At 55.8% G+C, this 21,423-nt stretch overlaps 1 protein-coding gene across 1 annotated transcript in view; it reads left to right on the top strand.

Annotated features, from left to right (window-relative positions):
* ATOH8 (atonal bHLH transcription factor 8) overlaps positions 1 to 21,423 on the top strand; it is a 32,576-nt gene that overhangs the window by 4,262 nt on the left and 6,891 nt on the right. The window contains exon 2 of the mRNA XM_040496867.1: positions 6,001 to 6,192. Within this exon, the coding sequence (XP_040352801.1) occupies positions 6,001 to 6,192 (192 nt within the window). The remainder of the gene's footprint in view (positions 1 to 6,000; positions 6,193 to 21,423) is intronic.

Below are 21,423 nucleotides of genomic sequence, written 5' to 3'. Positions count from 1 at the left end.
GGGGGAGGGGCAGAGAGAGAGAGGGAGACACAGAATCTGAAGCAGGCTCCAGGCTCTGAGCTGTCAGCACAGAGCCTGATGTGGGGCTCAAACTCACGAACCACAGGATCATGACCTGAGCCGAAGTCAGACACTTAACCCACTGAGCCACCAGATACCCCTATAATCATTTTAATAGCAATGATAGAAGCTACCATTTATCATATGTTTGCTTTGGGTAGAGCACCAGGCTAAGCATATTATGTGTGTTAGTTCGTGTAATGAAATAGGTATATTATCCTCTCCCCATTTCACAGATCGTGAAACTGAGGTTCAGAGAGCTTATGTGAGTTGGCCGAGGTCGCAGCCTTTTGCCACCACGTGGGGCCTTGCGGGTTTTGTACTGCACATCTCCTTGGCGAACAGTCTTTAGATTTGTGTGTGTTGGTGCCTTCTTGGCATGGTGTAGGCACAGCCTGTGTAGCTGTGTTCCACTGTCACTGTAGGGCCGGGATTCAGATCAGAGTCAGTGAGTCACTCCGGTGCCCAGGCTTTTAAGAGCTCTGCTTCTCAGGCTTTTGAATGCCCCGGAGCTGTCCACCCTCAGCACCAGGAAGCCTCCTGTTTGGTCCAACGCACTCTGCTCTTAACCAGAAGGGGAAGTGGGGGCAGCTGCTTGGCCAAGGAAGTGCAGGTGGGGAGAGGCCCTCTGGTCTTGGTGGGGGGGTGTGCGGGGCAGATGGTCAGGCCACAGCACATGCCACCAGCCCAGCTGCGTAGGGCCCTCCCTGCCGCCTCATGTGAAGGCCATGTGTGCACAGCTGGGCCTGGCCCGTGTGCAGGGCTGCTTGGGGCCAGGTGGGAGGGGGTCAGAAGGAAAGCCTGGCCTTGCTGGGTGAGTGAGGGGAGAGGCCCGAGTTCTGGCCTCAGCCTCCTGGCAGAACACTGGGACATCTGGTGTGAGTGCAGATTTCCTCTCTCCCCTCAAAAGCCCCTCAGCCTCGATGGAGGAACGGTAACCTGACAGGGCCGAGGCCTGGGGTGGTGGTGAGGAGCCCTCAGGGCCTGCTGAGGTACCTCTTCATGAGCGGGGGGCCAAGCAAGTTGGGCCTGGGGCCCCTACCCTGCTGTCTCCCAGGGGATCCTCACCGAGTGAACTCAGGGTGGACCATGAGGGGGCATTGGGATGGTGCCCCCAGCCCTATACCTCCCTTAGCCCCTACCCCATAGGATGCCGGGGGCTGTGACCCCACAGCAGCCAGTGCGTACCTCCTCAGGGAATGGGGGGCAGGCCAGCTTTGGGGACTCCATCCACATGGTTGAGGGGTGACAGAGGGCTTTACTGTGCCCCCTCATGACCACAGCCACCAGAGTGGCTGTTTATTGAGCCTCATTGCACTGGGTGAAGTGCCTTACCTGAGCCTGTTGCACATCTCTGCTGTCACCTTCCCATTTTACAGATGAGAACACTTACAGAGAAGTTAAGCGAGTGACCAGGACTTGTACCCAGGTCTGTCTTGCCCTGGGGTCATGGCTCTTAACTACTAAGAGCCAGGTTCTCAGGGTCCAGCCTCACGGCTGTGTGGAAAGGGGATTTTTGAGAACCTATTTCGGTAGAACTTGACAAGGACCTCGCACGGCCCTGCACCAAGTGGCTTCACCCCAGGCAGCCAGCACCCACTGAGCGATTAGAGAATAGTTTCAAATGCAGTCAGGGGCTCAGCTGTGTGCCATGACATGGTGATATTGGAGCTCGGTGGGTCCGGGAGTCCCGATGGGCTACCAGGAGGGAATCCTGGGCTGGGTCTGAAGAGGGGGAGGGCTTTGAGGACTTTCCCGCAAGGGCTGGTAGGTTCTGGACTTTGTTTCTCTGTAGCAACTTCCTATATTTGCCTGCTGGGCTCCCACTGTGAGGTAGTGGGTATTCTGATGATCATTTTGTTGGTGAGGAAACTGAGGTCCTTTACGGTTATGGAACTACCTAAGGTCACATTGGATGGCCAGGAATAGAGCCAGGTCCTCAGGCTCCCAGGCCAGTGCCCCTCCCACCGTCTCCTGCTTTCCAGAGCCAGGAGAGAGTCTGGCTTGGGGTAGGTGGGATGGAATGTTTGCGGGGGCATAGGGGACCTTGTGAAAATCCCCACCCCTGGTCCTCTGAAGCTTGAAAATCCTGATGGGGTGAGCACGGGGCAGGTCCCTTACTTTGCTGGAAGTTGGGCAATCTGTCAGGAATTGAAGCCAAGTGACCTTGCTGTCTCCTGTGCCCTGTGTCCTCTGACCAGGGTCACAGACAGCTGCTGAGGGGTTCCCCTGCAGGTGGTGGGGTCGCTGGTAATGCACAAAGGCTAAGGTCCCATGGGATTATCAGTCCAGAACTCTCCATCCCCAGCTCAGAAGGGCAGGCTGCCGGTGCCCTGACCTTTGGCTGTAAAGGCTCATCCAAATCCTCAAGCAGTTGCTTCCAGCTCATTGGAAGGAGCCCAGCTGAGGCATCAAATGCTTCTCTGTAAAGTGGAAGTGATCATTTCTACCTCACTTTTTAAACATAAATATAGGCATTGTATTAAAACTATAGATAAATAAAGTTTAAAGATAAATATAGGCACTGTATCAAAAATACCCTTAGTAGATCACAGTAAACAGCAAGAGGTGGCCCAGTCCCCACAATATGTGGAGTCCCCAGGCATTGTCATCCCCACTCTCCGGGTGAGGGAACTGAGGCTCAGAGAGGTGAAGGCACTTGTCCAGAGTCACACTACTGATAAGTGTCTGTGATTCAGACCAGCTCTTTCCACCCTACCTCCACCTTCCAGAACTAGGACCTGCTGCTAGATTCTTACTTTGTAGGAGCCAGGCCAGGCCAGGGTGCTTCTGAACGGGGCTCTGGGGCTTAAAAATTCCAGGAGGGTCTGGAATTAACCAGTGGGCTGAGGAACACCTCCCTCCAGGGGAGGGGAGGAGGAGGAGGAGTGAACTGTCCAAAAGGTGCCCTTGGTGTCCCATATATAGCCACCTGTGGTGGAGGGATCCTGGGGAGCTCAGTGGCCATGTACCATCCGTGGGTACTAGATAGATAAGCTGCTGGCTTAGCTTAAGCTCTTAGCTGAGTGAACTGTGGTCCAATACGTCACTTTTCTGTTTCCTCATGTGCAGATGGGATAACCATCTTTATTTGGGGGAGGGTTTTAAAGGGGGGACAAACGGCCTGTGAATTGCTCCCATAGTACCAGATATACAACTAGAGCTTGATGGATAGTTTCCTTGTCAGATGTGGATTTTGAAAGAAGCAATGGGACAGAGTGACAAAACTGGCCCCAAGCCTGGCACAGGAGCCCCTAGGTTGGCCTTGACCTCATCTGTTGCTCTGTAATCCTGCAGTGACCCTGGATCCCCACATGCGGCTCCTTCCTGAGATCCCTACTCCCCACTGGCAGGAAAGCCCCTCTGTTCAGGGGCCAAGAGCTCAGTGAGCTGGGTAACTCCCGGCGTGGCTCCTGGGTGAAAACAGCAGCAGGGACCTGTGTCACAGAGCTGCGCTCAGTGCCCGAGGGCCTCTGCCAGATAGGCACTCCCTCCTGGGGTGCAGAGGAGCCAGAGGTGCTGGTCTGGCTTTTGAGATCCCCCCTTCCCTGCCTCCCAGGATCCCTTCTGTCCCACAGACCTTGTTTATTTGTTCAGGCTGATAAAGCAGGATTCTCTGGACTCTGGCTGGGAACAGGCAAAGTGCATTGTTCTGCTGGCCTTTCTTGGCTTTTCTTGGATGGGTTTGGAGCCGCAGCCAGGGCTGGGCATGGGAGGTGGGAAGGGGGAGCGCACAGGAGTTGGCATGCTGTCTGTCACCAAGCGGGTCCTCCTTCAGTTTCCCAGCTTGGTGAGGGGCAACTCCTTGGCTGCTGGAGGATTTCAAAAGGAGACAGCAAACCTCACCTCTGACGTGGGTGCCATTTCAGGACCCCAAGTAGTGGGGGAGCGGGGCGATGAGCCGGCATTGTGTCCTGGCTTCCGGCCTCTTGCTCCTCACCTGCTCTGGGGCCCCTCTTTGGAGACGTTCTGCAGTAATAACTCACCGACTCGTATCAGGCCTTCCTCTGTGGAATGTATCCGTCATCTCACTTAACCCTACCGTGCTGCAAGGGCAGTCCCGGGAGCATCTGAAGAGGAAACCCAGGCTTGGAAAGGTGAGGTCACTCACCCTGGTGAGAGCTAGAGTCAGGAGTTGAACCCAGATGACCAAAAGGTACGTGTGCTTCAGCTCTACCCTCAATAGCTAATCTTCATCCTCCGAGAGAGGGAAGGGTTTTGAACCCATTTCTAAACATTCTGGAGACACCTGGGGAACATGGAGGTAGATCAGTCATTTATGTATTCATTCATTCCCTCATTCAACAAATGCCCTTGTTTATGGCCTTGGCCTGTGCTAGGTCCTGCAGACATGGCCCTTCCTCCAACGGCTCACAGGAAGACGGGCCATTAAATTAGTTGCGATGATTGTGAATTAAGGACAGTTGGGGGGCTACTAGAGCACTGTTAAGGGCAGGTGCCCCCTCCTGCACTCTGCCCCTTGCCCCCTGGCTTAGGGTTGGGTGGGGAAGGTCAGAGAGAGCTCCTGGGCAAGGTGAGGTTTCAAGTGAGATCAAAATAGATGATGCATTTAGAGTCCCCATCTGAGTGACTGTCTTCTTCATGCTTTCTCCATCTCTGCACCAGTGACAGTTTGGGCCAGGCAATTCTGTGTGGTGGGGGCCTTTTAGGCCCCTGTGCACTGTTTAGCAGCAACCCTGGCCTCTCCCCAGTGGGAGCCAGTTGCACCTCCCCTCCATTGCTCCCCAAGATGGACAGTTAGGCGTGTCTTGCAGACATTGCGAACAGTCCCCCGAGGGACGGAATCATCCCCTGTTGAGAACAATTGGCCCAGAACAGTGCCTGGCAGATGGGGGATACTCACCAAATACTTGCTGAATGGATGTGCTGGGGTGACCCAGTCTATGGCATGGGGTTGATCAGTACCAGCGGCGGTGGTAGGGATGGATGCTGGGTATAGATCCTGGAGAGCCAGAGGGCAGAGGAGACCAGAGCCCTGGTCGCTGGGTCAGCACGTTTCAGCCATTTAGGTGAACGGTGTGCATCAGAGGGGCAGTCGGCTGTACCGGTTAGCACCGGTCACATGGGCCTTGTAGTATCGCCTGCACGTCACCGCGCAGAACTCAGCTGTAGTCTGCGTTGCCTTTTGCTCACACAGGACAATGTTAAAAAGGTAGAGGCTCCATCGCTTCACGCCGTACACACCCGTGTGCAATTAGTGAGTGTGTACTTGGCGATGAGTCACTGACAAGCATGTCTGGTTGGGGCTGTATTTATTGTGTACCTGTTGTATGCCCAGCAGCACTTAGGGTCCAGAGGGCATCAAGAAAAAGAGAAAAGAAAAAGAAAACCAAGCATATGTGTGCCCTCCCAGCTAAGCACTTGCGTTTGACCCAGGACCCTGGGTACCTAATTCCATTATGACATTGTAACATAACTCTTGAGCATGAGTTCTCCGAAGCCAGGAATCAAGTTATTGTTCAGAGTTAGACCCCCAAATGCCCAGCAAAACAAGTGTCACTGCCTTAGTGAATGAATGGAACGTGGGAGCTGACAAATGTGTCCGTTCTCTCTGAGAGACTCCTTAGGGAGTGTGGGGGACAGAGCTCTGTCACGGCGGGAACTCATATGATTCATTCCTATTGCCTCGTGGGCATGAGCTGAGCCTCAGTTTCTTCCACTACAAAGTGGGAATGTGGATGCCTCCCGGAGTTTGTGAATGGATGAGTTGAGGTGTATGCGTGGAAAACAGCAGGTGCTTCGAAAATAAACTCTGCGTTAGGAGATTAGACAGGCCACCTCTGTTGCCCAGCCGTCCCCTCTCAGGCGGTGGGATGTCACTGTGAGGGGCCCCACGCCGGCCTGGCCAGGGTGCCCTGCTAGGCCTAGCTCAGCACAGAGACCCCCGGCAGCCCCTCCTGATGCCTTCTCAACCCACAGGTGCCGTGTTACTCATATGGGCAGAAGCTGTCCAAACTGGCCATCCTGAGGATTGCCTGTAACTACATCCTGTCCCTGGCGCGGCTGGCTGACCTTGACTACAGTGCCGACCACAGCAACCTCAGCTTCTCCGAGTGTGTGCAGCGCTGCACCCGCACCCTGCAGGCCGAGGGACGTGCCAAGAAGCGTAAGGTATGTGCCAGCCACTCGGGCAGCAGCCTCTGGAGGGGGGCGGGAGAGGTGGGAAGAGAAATCGGGGCACCCCACGCTCACCGAGGCTTCTAAGGGGGCCAGCGAGATCAGCCTCTTAGAGGTTTGCTGGGGGTTGCTCCACCTTCGGAGCTCCTCACGCCCCTGGGATTATGGGGGTGACTCTACTGGTCATGGGCCTGGTGGGTACCTTGGACAGTCACCCTGGGCCTCTGGGCCTGGGTTTGCTCATTTGCTCACTTACTGCGGAAGATGGTGTGTCTGAAGCTCTTTCTGGTTTTACGTATTCTGGTGCTGGTTTGCTCACGTGGCCCCTAATAAATTTATATTAGAATGAGATCCTCTGAGCAGGGTGACAGCCCAGGAGAGCCTTTTGGCACGTTTTGGGAGTGTGACTTGGCCTGTGGATTACCTGAGGCCGTATATAAAGGCGGGTGATATTTGCAATTCATTTATTCATTGTGGAGAGATTTGCCGACCCCACCCACGTACAAAGCGTGCTGGGCAGGGGCTATAAAAGTGACAGACATGTGGCCCCAGGCCCCATGAAGCTCACAGCATGGTCAGAGTGACCCTTCTGCCAGTAGATCTGGATGGTACAGGGTGGTCTCGGAGGTCTCTGCTGAGGGCCGTGGAAGGCCAGGCAGAGGAGGGACAGGTTACCTCTCCCGCCCAACGTGGTTTGAAAGGGCATCTTAGTGTAAGTGGTATTTGATCTGGGACCAGAAGGATAACCAAGAGTTCGCCAGGAAGATGAAACATGGAAGAGCATCCGAGACCAAGGGAACAGCCTGTACAGAGCTCGGTGTGTTTAGAGAAATATGTGCAGGAGGAAAGGTGGTGGGCACAGCTGTGGTCCCTGAATGGCCTGTGCTTCCAGCCCTTCCATTTGGGGGTCAGTGCCAGGCAGTGCCGGGCAAAGCTGTGGCAACCCTCTGGATGCCTGTTCCTGGGAGGCTAGGGGAAGAGACACAGAGGCTGGGACCCAGGCTGTGTCCATGAGGAGGGTGGAAGCTGTGAGAGACGCCTGGCTCCCCTGGGCATCCAGGGATGGGGAAGGTGGGGGAACCCGGTGGCTGGCATCCTCCCTCCTTCCTGACCTGCCTCTCCCTCTTGTCCCTGACATTCCTCCTCCGGCCCCCCTTTCCATCAGGCTCCTCTCTGGGTTCTCCCAGCGGCCTCTGGGCCCTGAGCCAGGGAGGCCCCCCCCCTAGACTCTCCTGCCTCCACCAAGGAGGGCCAGGCACGTCCTCACCGCCAGCCACTGCTGCAGTAATTGTACGTTGCATTCCTGGGAGTGATTTAACATGGACCAATTAGATGAAATCCTCATCAAGTGGGTGAGAGAGGAAGCGCCACTGGCTGCTGGCAGGGCGGCTTTCCTCTGGAAAGTGACACGGGTAAATTAAGGGCGTGATTGATGGCTCCATGCAGGGCTCTGTGACAAAGGAGGTTTGTAAACTCTGGGTGAACTTCCCGTGGCATTCGGGCGGTCCCGAGGTGTGGATGGGCAGGGTGGTCAGGCGCCATTTGCTCCAAATCCACCCCTCATCCCCTCACCTGCCCCCCAAAATCCCCCCATGCAGCAAGACAGTGCTGAGGCCCCCTCTCTTCCCTGTTTCTTGATTGGAGCAGACCACGTCCTGGGCTGGGGAGGACAGCAGGGGAGTGGGGTCAAGATGAGCCCCAGCAGAGATGAGCTTTTGGCTTCCCCTAAAATCACTTCAAATCTAAGACACCTTAGAGGCCATCTGGTCCAACTTCCCATTGTCCAGATTGGGAGACTGAGGTGGCAGACGGCAGTTCAGAGCAACAAAGAACCCTGAGTTCACAGTCACCTAACAGCTGTGTCTGTGTCATCTTGGACCCATTTCTTAACCTCTTCGAGCCTCAGTTCTCTCACTGATAAATGGGCACAGTGGGAGCATCATCAGTGATTTCTCAGGCCCTTTCCAGCCTGTGTGTCCATGCAGAGGTCTTGCCTCACCTCAGAAGGGCATGGGGCTGCTTGCAACCCACATCGCATCCTCCTAACTGTCCCCGGGCTGCTATCTCCCAAGGGCTATGCCTACACAGTCAGCTCTGCTGAGAGAACTTAGACGGATAGGGTCCTGGAGTTGCCGGGACATCTGAGGACTTCTCCAGCCCCAGCATTCTGCCCTGGCAGGTAGGGGGTTCACAGCACCACACCATTTCTGTGATCTGTGCTTTCCTGCCTCTCTGTCACCAGGCAGGTGAGGTGAGTTCTGAGATGTCCTTCCTCAGGGATGGTCTCTAGTGACCTGCCCAGTGGCCCTGAGTGGCTGGGGCAGGCCACCTTTTTGTTAACCAGAATGAAGGAGACCGGTATCCCTGGAAATTCACTTGATCATTCACTCATTCATTCATTCATTCATTCATTCACTCAGTGTTCATTGAGCATGTGCAGTGAGTTCCATCCGCACTGAGACTTGACCCTCCATAGTCCCTGTACACAGAGTATATGGATTTGGGGCTCAGATCAAGCCTCTGTACCCGTCCCCTGTGGCCACTGAGGATTTGGGGATGGGGGTGAGCCAAGCTTAAATCCTAATGAGAGATAAAAAGTAAAGAAGGGAACAAACTAGAAAACGTGCCAATGTAAGTGGCTCAAAGGAAGTCCTCTATAAACAGCTGCTGTGATGGCAGTGACCCTCACCGGTATGACTGATAGCATCTTTAGCCAGCTGTCCCACTTGATGGCTCCCTCACACAGTTCATGTGTCCCCAAGAGGCCGGGCGACCCCTTCTCAGGATGCCTCCTTGAGAGATTGTACACCGTGTCATCTGAGATCCCTTGTAGCGCTAATGAGCTGCCTTGCCCACCCGCCAGACCTGTGTTAAGAATGGGATTGAATCTGAACTCAGTGCTCCCCACCCCAAGTCCCAGGTGCATCCTTTTGCCTCACCTCAGCCCTTCCCTACCAGGGGTGGGAGATCGGTGTCCCTTGACCAGTGGGTCTTCTGTCTCTGGTCCTCATGGGACACAACTCTGAGGTTTCGGAGCCTCGTTTGGAAGCCCCTGTTGTGCGGTGAGGCCTGTGTCAGCCGGTGAGGCCACCCAGCCCAGAGATGGTGGGGAGGAGTGGATGGGCCCTGGAGAACGCAGTTCTGACTCTGGCTGTAGCTGGAGATAATGCACGTTAAGCACCTGGCTTTGGGCCATGTTTCTGCAGCTCCTGTTTTTAAAGCAGCAACTCCTGGGAGCTTTGGAGGAGGAGGGGGAGGGGGAGGTGGAGGAGGAGGAGGAGGAGGAGGAGGAGGAGGAAGAGCAGCAAGACTGTTTCACACCTGGGCCGGGTGGGCCTTGCCAGACCTGCAGAATAGGAAAGGACCAATTTCCCACAATCGAGGACGCCCCTTACCAGCGCCTTTAACCTACTGAGTAATAATAATAATGGTAATAACGACAGCTACTAACACTGAAGGCATGGTTTAAATGCCAGTGCTAAATGGCCAGTAAGTCCGTGCCCTCAAGTTGCTTGCAGGCTATTTGGGGATGGGGAGAGAGAAAAACGTCATGATGCACCGAGTTCAGGGCTGTCCCAGAAGCCTGGGCAGCGGTTAGGGACCCCCAGGGCTGTGCCAGATGGAGGGAGGCTGGCTCTGCAAGACTGGAGGTTGCTCCTAACGCGTTGGGTGATCTGGGCCGGAGGAAGCCCTGAAGCTGATGCAGCTCCATCAGACTTATGTCATCCCTCTTTTCCTGATGCTTTTTAGGCAGGGGAGGCTTTTCTTGGTGATGGCAGGTCCCAGGGTGACCTGCTCCTTTTCGGAAGAACATCTTGTGTGCAGACTTCTGTAGCTTTGGTGCTGGGGACAAGCGGAGGTGGTATGTTGGTTTTGGGTTGGGGGTCCATGGGAGCCAAGGGTGTTTCGAGGGGCCCTTTACTGACTGGCTGAGCCCAGAGCCTTATGTGGACTGTACCCAAGCCCCGGAGCATGTGGCCCAGTCTTAAGAGCTCCTGCTCTGGCTGGACCCAACTGCTGGTGTGCCTGGCCTCCTGCGTCCCTAGAGTATCCGCCAAGGGGCACAGCCCTGGCTCCGTCCCCATTGCATGTACATAGTCATCTGCACTGGGGCCTCAGTGTCCACTTCTCTGAGGCGAGTTGTCACCAGAAGTGATTTCTGAGGCCCTTTCTGGTTGGGCTTTCTGAGCTGAGGTCACCTCAGCCCCTTTTTCTGTCTGAATGACTAAACGTGGTACTCTTACTTTCCCTGTGCCCTGCATGGGCATCTTACACAGACCTGAAAGTTTCTCACAGGGACTGCTGGGTCTCCAGTGCATTGTGTCCCGGGAACACCGGTAACACCTGTTGTTCTTAGAGCCTGGACTACGTGTCAGGCATGGTGCTTAGATCTTGTGATGTATCAACTCGTGACTCTTTCTGCCAAGCCTACGAGGGAGGTACTGATGCTGTCCCATTACACAGATAATGAAGCTGAGGTCCAGAGACCTAAGGAACTTGACCAAGGTCCCTTAGCCAGTCAGAGAGGGGTGCAGCGGCCCTACCCTTCCCTGTTCTGCCTCCCACATGGAAGTGGGTGTGTGAGAGGAGGTTCTATTTCCAAATCCTACCGGCCAAGTTACTGAGTTAAATACCATTTGCCTTCAAAGCCCATAGAGTCCATCTATGCTGGGAAAAAAGGGGGGTGGGTGGGAAACCACCATCAAATTCCCTTCTAGTCATAAAAATGGATGCAATTTATTTTTTCTGGCATTCCAATTACATAGACGTTTGTCGCCAGCTGTTTGCTCTAACAGAGTGTTCTCTCAGCTGCCGTTTCTCCTCTCACATTTGACATCATTAGTCCACAAGTCTGGCAGGGACTGGGATGGAGGGATCATTGGCTGGGGAGCCTCACAGGTGAGCTCAGAGCCAGCTTTCCCCGGAAGGAAGGCAGAAGTCGGCCCTCCGATGTTCCCCGGGTGGTCCCAGGGTGGGGTGGAGGCTGGCGCTGCTTTACTCTCTGCTTTCACGCACTCTTCACCCGCCTCCTGTCCCCTTTTCCAAATTGCTCTGCTCCTGACATGCACCCTTCTCCCCAGCATGCTGTCCACGAGTGAAAACTTGGAATCTTGGGCACAGCGAGAAAGAACCAACCACTCATGGTCAGAAGGTCACAGGGACATGGGAAGACCCCGCTGAGGCTCTAAAGGATCACCCTTGGGAATGTAGAGACCCTTCCGAGAACCTCCCTCCCATCCTCCTGCCAGCTGCTCTTTGAGCGAGGGTGTCCCTCTGGAAATCTCTGCAGAAGCTCAATGACCCTTGGTCCAAGACACTGGAGAAAGGGTGTCTGTGTAGGTTGGGGGAGGGGTAGGTTGAACCCTACAGTTCTCTTCAGTTCTCTCTGGTGCTGTTGTGTAACTTTAAGACATATGAAAGCAGAACAGGGAGACCTTCAGGAAGACTGTGAAGTAGGCCAAGAATAGAGTTTTGTGGGGGAGAGTCCTGACATGGGCAAGACCTAGCTGTGTGGCCTTAGGCATGTCACTTAACCTCTCTGATCCCCCATTCCCTCATCTATAAAGCGAGAGCCCACATGCCTTCCTTGCCGCCTTGCTGGAAGGATTCAACAGGTTGCCATATGAGAAGGGGCTGGCATTTTCTCCGGGAGTGCCAGAAAGGAAATCTCCGGAATTTATAGCAGTAAGGTAACAACTTCATATGGAACCCCAGGAAGGACTATCTCTGGAAGGGGCGGTGCCTGGGGTGGACGAAAGACTGACCAACCAAAAGGCAGATAAGAATGAATAGTTCTGAATGGGGGACCCCTCCCCTCTCCAGCACTTCAGCCCAAACCCCTGGTGTCACACCCATAAGGTGAACATGCAGCCAACTCAGAAATCCCCTGGCTTTTCAAGTTCATGGACTCATACCAAAAAACATGCATAATGTTTGGTTGTGCACAAGTAATAGTGCTAATAAGCTGCCCCCTACGGTCATGCCGACCATGCAGTGAGTGCCCATTGTCTGCCAGGCACCTCACGTACGTTGTCTCTACCTCACGTTACACTAACCGCACAAGTTAGGACCTCCTTCCCCCTTGCACAGAGGGGAAACCGAGGCCAAGAGGAGGGCACTTGCCCAAGGCCACATGGCTAGCAAGCGGTCGAGCCGTTTCCAGCCTGTGTCTCTTTGGTTCCAAACTCCATGCCCTCCCTTCAACTCTGGAGGCCTGCCGGGCCCCCAGGCTCACCCACTGCCCATTGGGGTGGCCTGCGCCCAGAGGGCCCCCAGCAAATGCCGGGTGCAGCACCTTGCCCCGAGCAGCAGCTCTTATGTAAGCGGCCGGGCCGCAGCACGTGGAGGCTGCATTTAGCTGCAGGGAGCCAATAGCCCGCCGGTGGTGGCGCTGGGGGTGGCGCGGGGTGGGGTAGGCTGGGGGTGTCATCAGCCCCGCGCACCCCCAGCGCTGCACCGCCAGCGAGGCTTGACACCGGGTTAAGTCGCCTGGCGGCCTCTGGCTGCAGCTGGGAGCACGCCTGGTTCCCATTCGGGGCGCTGTGGTTTTGATTAGCTGTTCTGCGAGGCGGGCCTGGTGGCGAGTCCATGGGAGCTTCGCTGGAACAGAGGGTCCCCCGCCCGGCCGCCGCGGCCCCCCCTCCTGGCAGCCCCAGACTCCAGATGTTCCGAGCGCTCGCTGGGAAGGCCTGCTGGCGCCACGGAGGGCAGAGGGCAGGGAAAGCACGCGAGCTGGAAGCCCAAGCACTCAGTCACCGCAGGCCTTGGCAGCCCGCCCAGCCCTCTGCTGGCACATTCCCCAGCTCTCCCCTGGCCATCTGTTCCCAAAAAACCCTTTCAGAGCCTCATCATCACTCAGGATACAACAGCGCGAGCAGCTGGTTTGGAGGCAGAAGGGAAAACCGTGCAAAAGGTCCTTTGTGAGAGAGGAAACTCACTTATGAATAACAGGGCTGGACGCCGTAAAAGTTGGCGGCTGGAATTCTTGTTTCTCAGGCGCCGCCGTTTTCTCTTGACTTTTTATCTCTGGTTTTTATTTTGTTTCCCCTCGTTTTCTTTTTATGTTGTTTCTTCCTCTTCTTACACCACTTATGACTTTTCTTCTTCCTCTAAGGTGCCTGAAGACCACCTAATTAGCTCTCCTGGATGCTGCCAGAATCCTTTCCTTCTCAAAACTGTTAGAGTTGGAGGGAGTTGGAAGTGACTATTTTCATAAAACCTGGGCGGGGGGCGGGGGGGCGGAGAGGGGGGAGGGAAGGACAGACGGGAAAGAAGGTACCTGGGAGGGCGCGCTATGGGCAAGGCCCAGGCCATCAATTCTCAGGTCTTGGACGAGAGGCACAAAGCCATAAACCCAGGCACAAAAGATGCCAGCGACGTCAGTGGGGCAGAGATAACGCAGAGACCCTCGTCAGCTCATCAGAGAGCAACGTGGAGATGCTTTGGGAGAACAGTGGCATTCATAAACACCCTTGTGCTTGGGCCCCTCAGCTGATTGCAGTATGACATGAAGCCTTTTTAAAGAACTGGCTGTCCCAGAAGCTTCTGGGGGATGTGTGCCTGGAATCTGGGCACCTCTTGGGAGCAGTCACCCTGTGGTCTGTCCGGAGGCCACGGGTGCTGGGGCAGGGCCGGCAGCTGCGACACCAGCTTCCGGGAGAAAGCAAGATGGCAAGGCGTGGCCCACCTTCCTCATACCCCTTGGAGCACCGATGTGGAGCTGAGACTCAGGCCCCAGGCTGCCAGGTGGAGGTGGGAAGAGGGATGGCTCCCAAGTGTCAGAGGGTGCTGATTTAATATGGGGGGGGGGGGGGAAACACAGGTCAGGGCCAAGGGACTGGGGTCTCCCCTTTCCTTTCTCAATTCCCTGCACCCCTTTCCCACTGTCTGCCCCCACACAGCCCCAGCAGACCCGGAAGCTCCGGAACCCCTCACCGCAGCAGTGGGAAAAGTCTGTTGTCCCGTGGCCGTGGGTGGCTGGCTTCTTACAAGCCAAGGACTGTGGGTGTTGGAGGGCATCCGTGTGTCTCATCTACACTGTACCCAGGCCCCTGCATTTCCTTCCTTTGGCCTCCTTTTCTCTCTCCTCCCCTCCCAGTTTTAGTTGGAGAGAGGCAGCTCCAGAAGGACCAAATATTTATGTTTATCACAATTTCAGGGCCATTAATCTCACTGTCTGAAGGGCTCAGAGGGGGCTGAGATCTACCCTCCCTGCTTGGTGTCAGTGGGCAGGTGTCTGGGCCCCGGACTCTGAAGCCAGCCTCAGCTCTGCCCCGGGGCTGTGTGACTGGGTGGCCGTGTTCAAGTGTCCCGTCTGGAAGATGCCTAGCCTGCCTTCCGGATCTACTCAAGGATTGATGCACAAAGTGCACGAAGCTGTTTCGTGAACTCCCTCCTCTCTCCCTTGTCCTCTGCCTGAGAAATTGGTCTTTGTGGGGCCAAAGGTGTGGGGGGGGGGGGCGGGGGGCCGGGCAAGGAGGAATGACTGCTGGCCCCAGGCCCCTGGTTATAATGTAGAGTCAGCCCAATGACCAGAAGTTGCTTTCCAGCCCTGAGGCTTCCCTGCTCCCTGCTCAGCCTTGAACACTGTACCCAGCACAGCAGAAGGCCCGGATCAGAGGGGTGGCTGCAGGCCCCCCGTTCCTCGCCTGTCCTTGAACTGGTTCTCCCCTTTTATCTGCCCTAGCACACCAGAAAGCTGGTTCTAGGGGAAGATATCAATCCCTGCCTTCCTTGAGCTCCTAGTAAAAATATTTCTGGAGGGAGAAGTAGGGAGCCATTCCTTCCTTCAAGACCTTCCTGCCCTCCACCCAGAATTCACAGCCACCTGGGACCTGGCCCAGCTGCCCAACTGCTCCGGCTCTGTGGGCCCCCACCTGAGCCCCTCCTAGCAGCTCAGCCAGAAGCCAGGTCTGACCACTTCACTCCCTGCTCGGGACCCTCAGGGGCTCCCTACAGGCCAAGAGTAGAGGCCACACCCCCTCGTAGGTCACCTGACCCTCCCCCAAGTGACCTGGCTCCAGCCGGTCACTCCCTGTGTCCCAATTTACACTCTAGCAACAAGGAACTCCTCGCCCAAAGGGGCTATTTTTGGCCTCTGTGCTCATGTTGTTCCTTCTGCCTGGAATGCCCTTCTCCCCTGTCTGGCTGGCTAACCCCTGCTCATTCTGGAAGGCTCAGTTCCTCCTGGAAGACCTCCCTGACCCCTACCCCAGCCTCCTCCTCAGGGCCTCATAGCATGGCCACTCTACTTGCCTTTACCACAGGGGTGTGTATAGTCTAATTCAGGAGAGTGTCCTATGATACACTGTGAAGTAAAGATGTAAGATGTTCTGTTATGTGACGTGCTGACGCCCATGTTATATTGTTACACTTTTAGCTGGTATGTTACAGGATATATTATGTGATACTATAACCCCCACACTACACTACCTTAAGGCATACAGTGTTTATTTAGTGCCTGCTTCTCCAGTCAGACTGGGTGCCCTTTCATTTTTGTATCCCAGTTTCTGCTGCATAGTAGGCCCCCAAATAATGACACACCATTCCTTCAACTAATATCCACACAGCTGGGGCTGAGTATTCCTAGGCTGAAGGCAGAGACTTCTTTCTGTCTTCATCTCATGGCTACATAGTGGCTGCCACAGCACTGAGCACTTCATCCTCATGTTACATCCAAAGGCAGAACCGGGGCTTTGCTGGAGAGAGCCTTTCTCCTCATCAGTTCAGTCGTCCTGCCCAGACATCCCCTACCTGTCCTAGAAGAAGGGGTGCTCCCCCTGAAAGTGAGAAAGACATCAGGATCTCTCAGTTGGGAGTGCAGCAGGCTCGTGACATGCAGCTACGTGACATCCCTGGAGCATTGGCCCTGATTTGTGACAGGGTGGTTTTCTTCTCAGTGGGGCTAACCGGTGTCCTAACCTTAACCACAGTGCCAGGACCCCACCTCCGTGAGCTTGCTCCCTCTTCACCGTGGCTCCGCAAAGTGAGTGCAAATAGCTCCATTTTCAGTTGACGACACTAAGGTTAAAAGAACCTGGGTGACCAGGCTAGGCCACTAGTGACCATGTACCTCTCTGTGCTGTGCTTTACACTTTGCAGAGCCCTCTCATGCCTGTTACTCACTTAACTCCTATAGCAACCTCTGGAGACACACATTTCTTCCTTCCTTCCTTCCTTCCTTCCTTCCTTCCTTCCTTCCTTCCTTCCATCCAGGAGGGTGGGGGAGGGGCAGCGACAAGGAAACAGAGGATCTGCAGCGGGCTCTGCGCCCACAGCAGAGAGCATGATGTGGGACTCAAACTCACCAACCCGCGAGATCATGACTTGAGCCAAAGTCGGATGCGTAACTGACTGAGCCACCCAGACCTCCCCGAGACACATATTTCTAAACCATGGCAGCTAGATGGGGAGGCTGGGACCCAGAGGTGAAGTCACCCAGGTCACACAGCTGGGCAGGCCAGGTGGGGTAAGGCAGGCTCCTCAGCCCCATGACACAGGTGCTCCTGAATCTAGACCGTCTCTGTCCTGTGCTGCTCCCAAGGTGCGTATGAGCTGCAGAGAGTGTCTGGCAGTGAAAGGCCCAGGACTGGGAGATGTGGGTCTGAGTCTCAGCCCAGCCACTCATGGGCTTTGTGACCTCAGGGTCTTGCCTTCTCTATGCTCTGCTCCTCCTAAAACACGGATGGAAATGGCCACAGGTGAGCAGGCTTCAAGGAAACAATGGCTGAGAAAGGGCTTTGTCAGCTGGAAATGCTGTGTGGTCAGAGAGGTTCCACGTGCATCAGGGCACTGGGCAGAGGGGCCCCAGTGTCCCCTCCCCACCCAGTGATTTAGAGAATGGATATCAGACTGGGCTGGCCACAGAGGACTTGATTGCATCGCCGCGCAGAGGACACCCCGTCCATCCTGCGCGCACACACACACGCACGGGTGTCCCGCTGGGTCTCTAGGCACCGTCTGTCAGGATCAGATGGGGGGCCTCCTACATGGTAGGTTGAGTTCCCATCCAGGTGGGTAGAGGTGTTGCTGAGAATCACCCCACCCAGTCCGTGGCAGTGGTGCTCTCCTGCCCCCCGCAGCCCCACCTGCACGCACACATGGGACGTGGGTGGGCGGCCAGAATGGTTACTGGCAAAGGTTGGCCCACTTTGGCCCACTCACCCCCTCAGCCTATCCACACAGTGATTCTTACTTGTTCAGTCTGTTGAGTTAACAGGAGCAGTAAAAGATGAAGAAAGCGTGAGGGTCCTGCACATTTGTTTAAGAATAAATACTTTGGAATGTCCACTGTGCGTCAGACATTGTTCTGGGTGCCGGGTCACGTTGGAGAACAAAACAAACGAAGGCCCCACCCCTTGGAGGGCAGGGCTAAATGACACAAGGGCCAAGCATAAAAGCTCATAGGGGAGCCCTGGAGGGGCCTTCTTCAGAGCCCACAGCCCTTAATCTGTGCACAGTTCTGACAAGCTGGACTCCCCGGTGTCTCAGATCAGAGCAGCTGAGCAGAAATAACCTATTGAAGTGGTAACCTGGAGCAGGTGCAGGGACAGTGCCCAGAGTCACGGCCAGCGGTCTGATGGTGTGGGAGGAAACAGAAAAACAAAGAGAGCAGTGCCAGAGGCTCAGAAGAGCCAGGAGGCTTGGAGCCGTTTAGTGTCTGGGTAAAGGGTCCCCGAGGCCTCGAGGACCTGTGGAGTCTTCTCTGGCCCGATGTTTCTGGGCTTGACCTTGGGTTGTCAAGAGGAAGCTAAAGTACATCCAGTAACTTCGGGCTGAGAATGCAGGGAAGTGCATCAATTATTAGGAAAGGACCTGTCCAAGCTGTTTTGGCACAGAAAACACGAGGCTTCCTTTCTCTGGGGAAGTCTGCTTCTGTGCAAGAGCTGGTTCTAGGATGTCAGTGCGGGGAGGGCAGGGCTCCATGTCTGTTTTTCTGTTTGCAGCATCCCCAGTGCCTCAAAGGGAGCCTGGCATGGTCTAAATGCTCCGTAGATGTTTGCCGAAAGAACGGACGAGTGGAAGCCATAGGAAAGGAGGGGTTTCCAGTTGTCCTCCCCAGGATCTAATAGGCAGCTCCTCTGTGCCCAGTACTGGGTGGGACCCTGGCAGTCTGAGGTGGAGACACAGTCCTGCCTTGAGGAGCTAACAGGCCAATGGAAGGGAGACACAGACGCACACACGTGTGCTCTGGCACGTGACTGCCTAGTGCCGAGTGCTTCGCGGGGCTGCCACTGTGCTCTGGAGTCCTCCCTACAACCTCCTGCAGTAGATTACTATTATTACCATTTTATAGGTGAAGAAACTGAGGTACAGAGAGGTTAAGGAACGTGCCCAAGGTCACACAGCTGGTAGAATGAGGAAGTCAGGATTCAAACAGAGGCCGTGTGGTGCCACGGCTGGCACATGCAGCCACCGCGCCGTGTTGCCTGTCAGTAGGTGTGCGTGTGCACACGCATGTGGGTAAAATAATCGTTTCTCTTCCAGTCTCGGCCTTTCCCTTATGCGGCTGGGAGCTACTTTTGTGGTGTCACTGATGGACAGGGTGGCAGTGAGTAAAGGGCCCTGATCAAAGATGTCCCCCACTGTGCCTCCGCAATCTGGCTGTGAGAGGCCCAGGGGTGATGAGAAGTGGTAGGGGTGGTGTTTTTCTCACCTTAAAACTGCATTTGCACGCTGTTTTTGTGGAAGTCATTTGATTGTTTGGGCTCTCCAGGGGCTCCATGACCACATGTTATTGCCCCGCTGGTCCTGAAATATCCACAGCTAGACTCCTTCCTGGAGGTCTCCTGGAGAGATACATCGTGATCTTTGCAAAGGCGTGCTGGCCAGCATTTGGGCGTGAATTGGCTTGTCTGCTTGGTTCCCCATCACCCCTGCTGTCAGTTGCAGTAAGGATGGGGGGGGGTAGGCACTGAAAGATGCAGGGCAGTGATGGCCAGCGATCCCCAGCTGGGGAAGAAGCAGGTCTGACAGGGATCTGTCAGCACTGCGGTTAGGTGTGTGTGTGTGTGTATGTGCATCGCGGGGGTGGGGGTGGGGGTGGGGTGAGGGGCATGGGTCAGGGCCCACCGGGAAGCTGCCAGGGAGCAGGGCCTTCCTCACCTGGCTGGGCCACCTGTCTGCCCAGCTGTCTGCTCCCCTCCAGCCTGAGTGCCTCCCCTGGCTATGGGGCAAGGTCACGGGCTCCTTGAGCTCCTGGGGTCTGGAAGAGCAGTGTGTAGCCGAGTGGAATTGGCTGGACAACATCACAGAATGGGAAGCAGATGGGAAGCTGCAGCAGCTGGGCCTCAGGCCTCTCTCGGGCCAGCTCGACCCGACCCTCCCAGTGCTCTGTGCTCTGGGTGGGGTGGGGTGGGGGCCAAGAAAGACAGACAGGCTGATGGACGGGGAGATATAAACAAAGGAGAGGCCAAAAGAAAGTTGGCACAGAGACACATAGGCAAAGCATGGAGAAAGAAAGTGAGAGACTGGCAGCCAGAGAGAGCGGCCTGTAGCCCAAGAAGGCGTCAGCGTGGCGGGGGCCGCGGCTCTCCCTGGCCATCCCCTGCAGGCTCAGTGGGCTCCTTCTGGGTTCTGGCCCTGGCTCTGGGAATGCCAGGCCTCCCACTGCCAGCCACCTTTCCCTTAGGCTCAAAGGACAAAGATGGAGGTTTTCTTAGAACCAAGGAAGGTGGCAGCTGGGTGGATGGCTTGGGGACTCACCAGCCCGCTTGCCAGTGAAGAAGCTGAGCTGTCCAGAGGTCAGGGGGTCTGCCTTGCTCTGCTGCATCTTAGCAGCGTGACCCAGGCCGGTCAGGAAACCGGACCGGCCTCCATTTCCTCATCTGCAAAATGGGAGCAGAGATGGTCACCTCCCAGGGAGTGTGTAAGACAGCACATGCAAAGGAGGGCAGCGTGGTGCCCGGCACGAGGCAGTAGATGGTAGCTCTGAGCTCCGATTCAGTCACTTCTGGCCTTAGGCCTGGGAGGACAGCGGTGGACAGGACGACGCGACCCCCTCCTTCCCTCGGGAGCTCGCACTCGAGGTATGTGGGGTGAGCGAGGGGATGATGATGGCAATCGTACCAACAATAATTCGTGGCACGGAGAGGTGTGGGAGTCCACATACGGTGCCTCGGGAGTGCAGAGGAGAGGCACGTTTTTCTCAGCCTGCAGTGGAGGTGGGGCCTGGGGGGTGAAGAGACTGGACTCGAGTTAGCCCCGATTATCCTGGACCGGGAGACAGCAGGGACCCAGCCACAAAACCCTGCCCTCCTGGAGTTTATGGTCCAGCCGGCGGGAGTAACTCCAAGTAAAGCTTCAGGGCAGCGTGGGGTGTGTGGACTGTGTTCTCGCAATGCTTGCCCAGCATACCTGGACCCGGTTCTGCGGCTGGTGTCTTAGCACAGGAGGGGGCCCCAGGGTTACCTGCTCTCATCCTCAACGTTGTCTGATGAGGGGGTTCATTATTCCTGGTAGGACAGTTCTTCTGTATGTCACTGACTGACTGAAGTTTGGTCGTCTCCACTGGCCTCAGTCAATGGGGGGCTTAGACTGCTGGACCCACCCATGCTCCCACCTGGGGGGCTGGGGCCCGCAGGCAGGGGAGCCTCTTAGCTGCCCAGGCAGCTGTCTGCACACTAGCCTAGAGCCCCTGGCCACCTCAGCCGCTCCTCTAGTGAGGAGCGAACACAAGGGGGACCGGGCGAATCAATGGCATGTACCAGCAGCAGTGGTTTTCAGTCTCACCTTGGAGTTACATCGTCAGCTGCCCCAGGGCAGGGACTCTGACCCCGTGCCTGTCACAGAGCTGGCACCCAGTAGGGACTGAGTACATCTTTGATGAGTAAATGAATTCTCCCAATTCATGGTCCCCAGGTGGATTCTCCTGGCCCACAAGGGGCTCTGGCCGTAACTTTGCAAATCTTAGATGGCTGGGACCTCAGAGGGCCCTCCCAGCCCGGACACAGTGGGATCCTTGATTCACACCATGTTCCCGCCCTCAGAAAATAGCAGCCAACTCCAACTGCTCATAAATTTCCTGCCTGTCACCCCTGGCGCCCAGGCCAGGCGGGGAGGGAGGCGCTGGGGGTGGGCTGGTCCATACCTGCTTCCAGTTCCCTGGGAAGTTGGGAGGCCAGAAGCCCAGGCCTGTGCTTGTGCCCAGAATAACCTCAGCACAGCCTGGCCCGTGGAGATGTGAAAACACATCTGCCAAATGCAAAGGTGTACAGGCTGGGGTGT

Source organism: Herpailurus yagouaroundi, unplaced genomic scaffold (assembly GCF_014898765.1).
Source record: "Herpailurus yagouaroundi ecotype Mexico unplaced genomic scaffold, PumYag 188, whole genome shotgun sequence".
Lineage (NCBI taxonomy): Eukaryota > Metazoa > Chordata > Mammalia > Carnivora > Felidae > Herpailurus > Herpailurus yagouaroundi.
The sequence above is the reverse complement of the archived record's forward strand: the minus strand, read 5'-3'. Positions and strand labels throughout refer to the sequence as shown.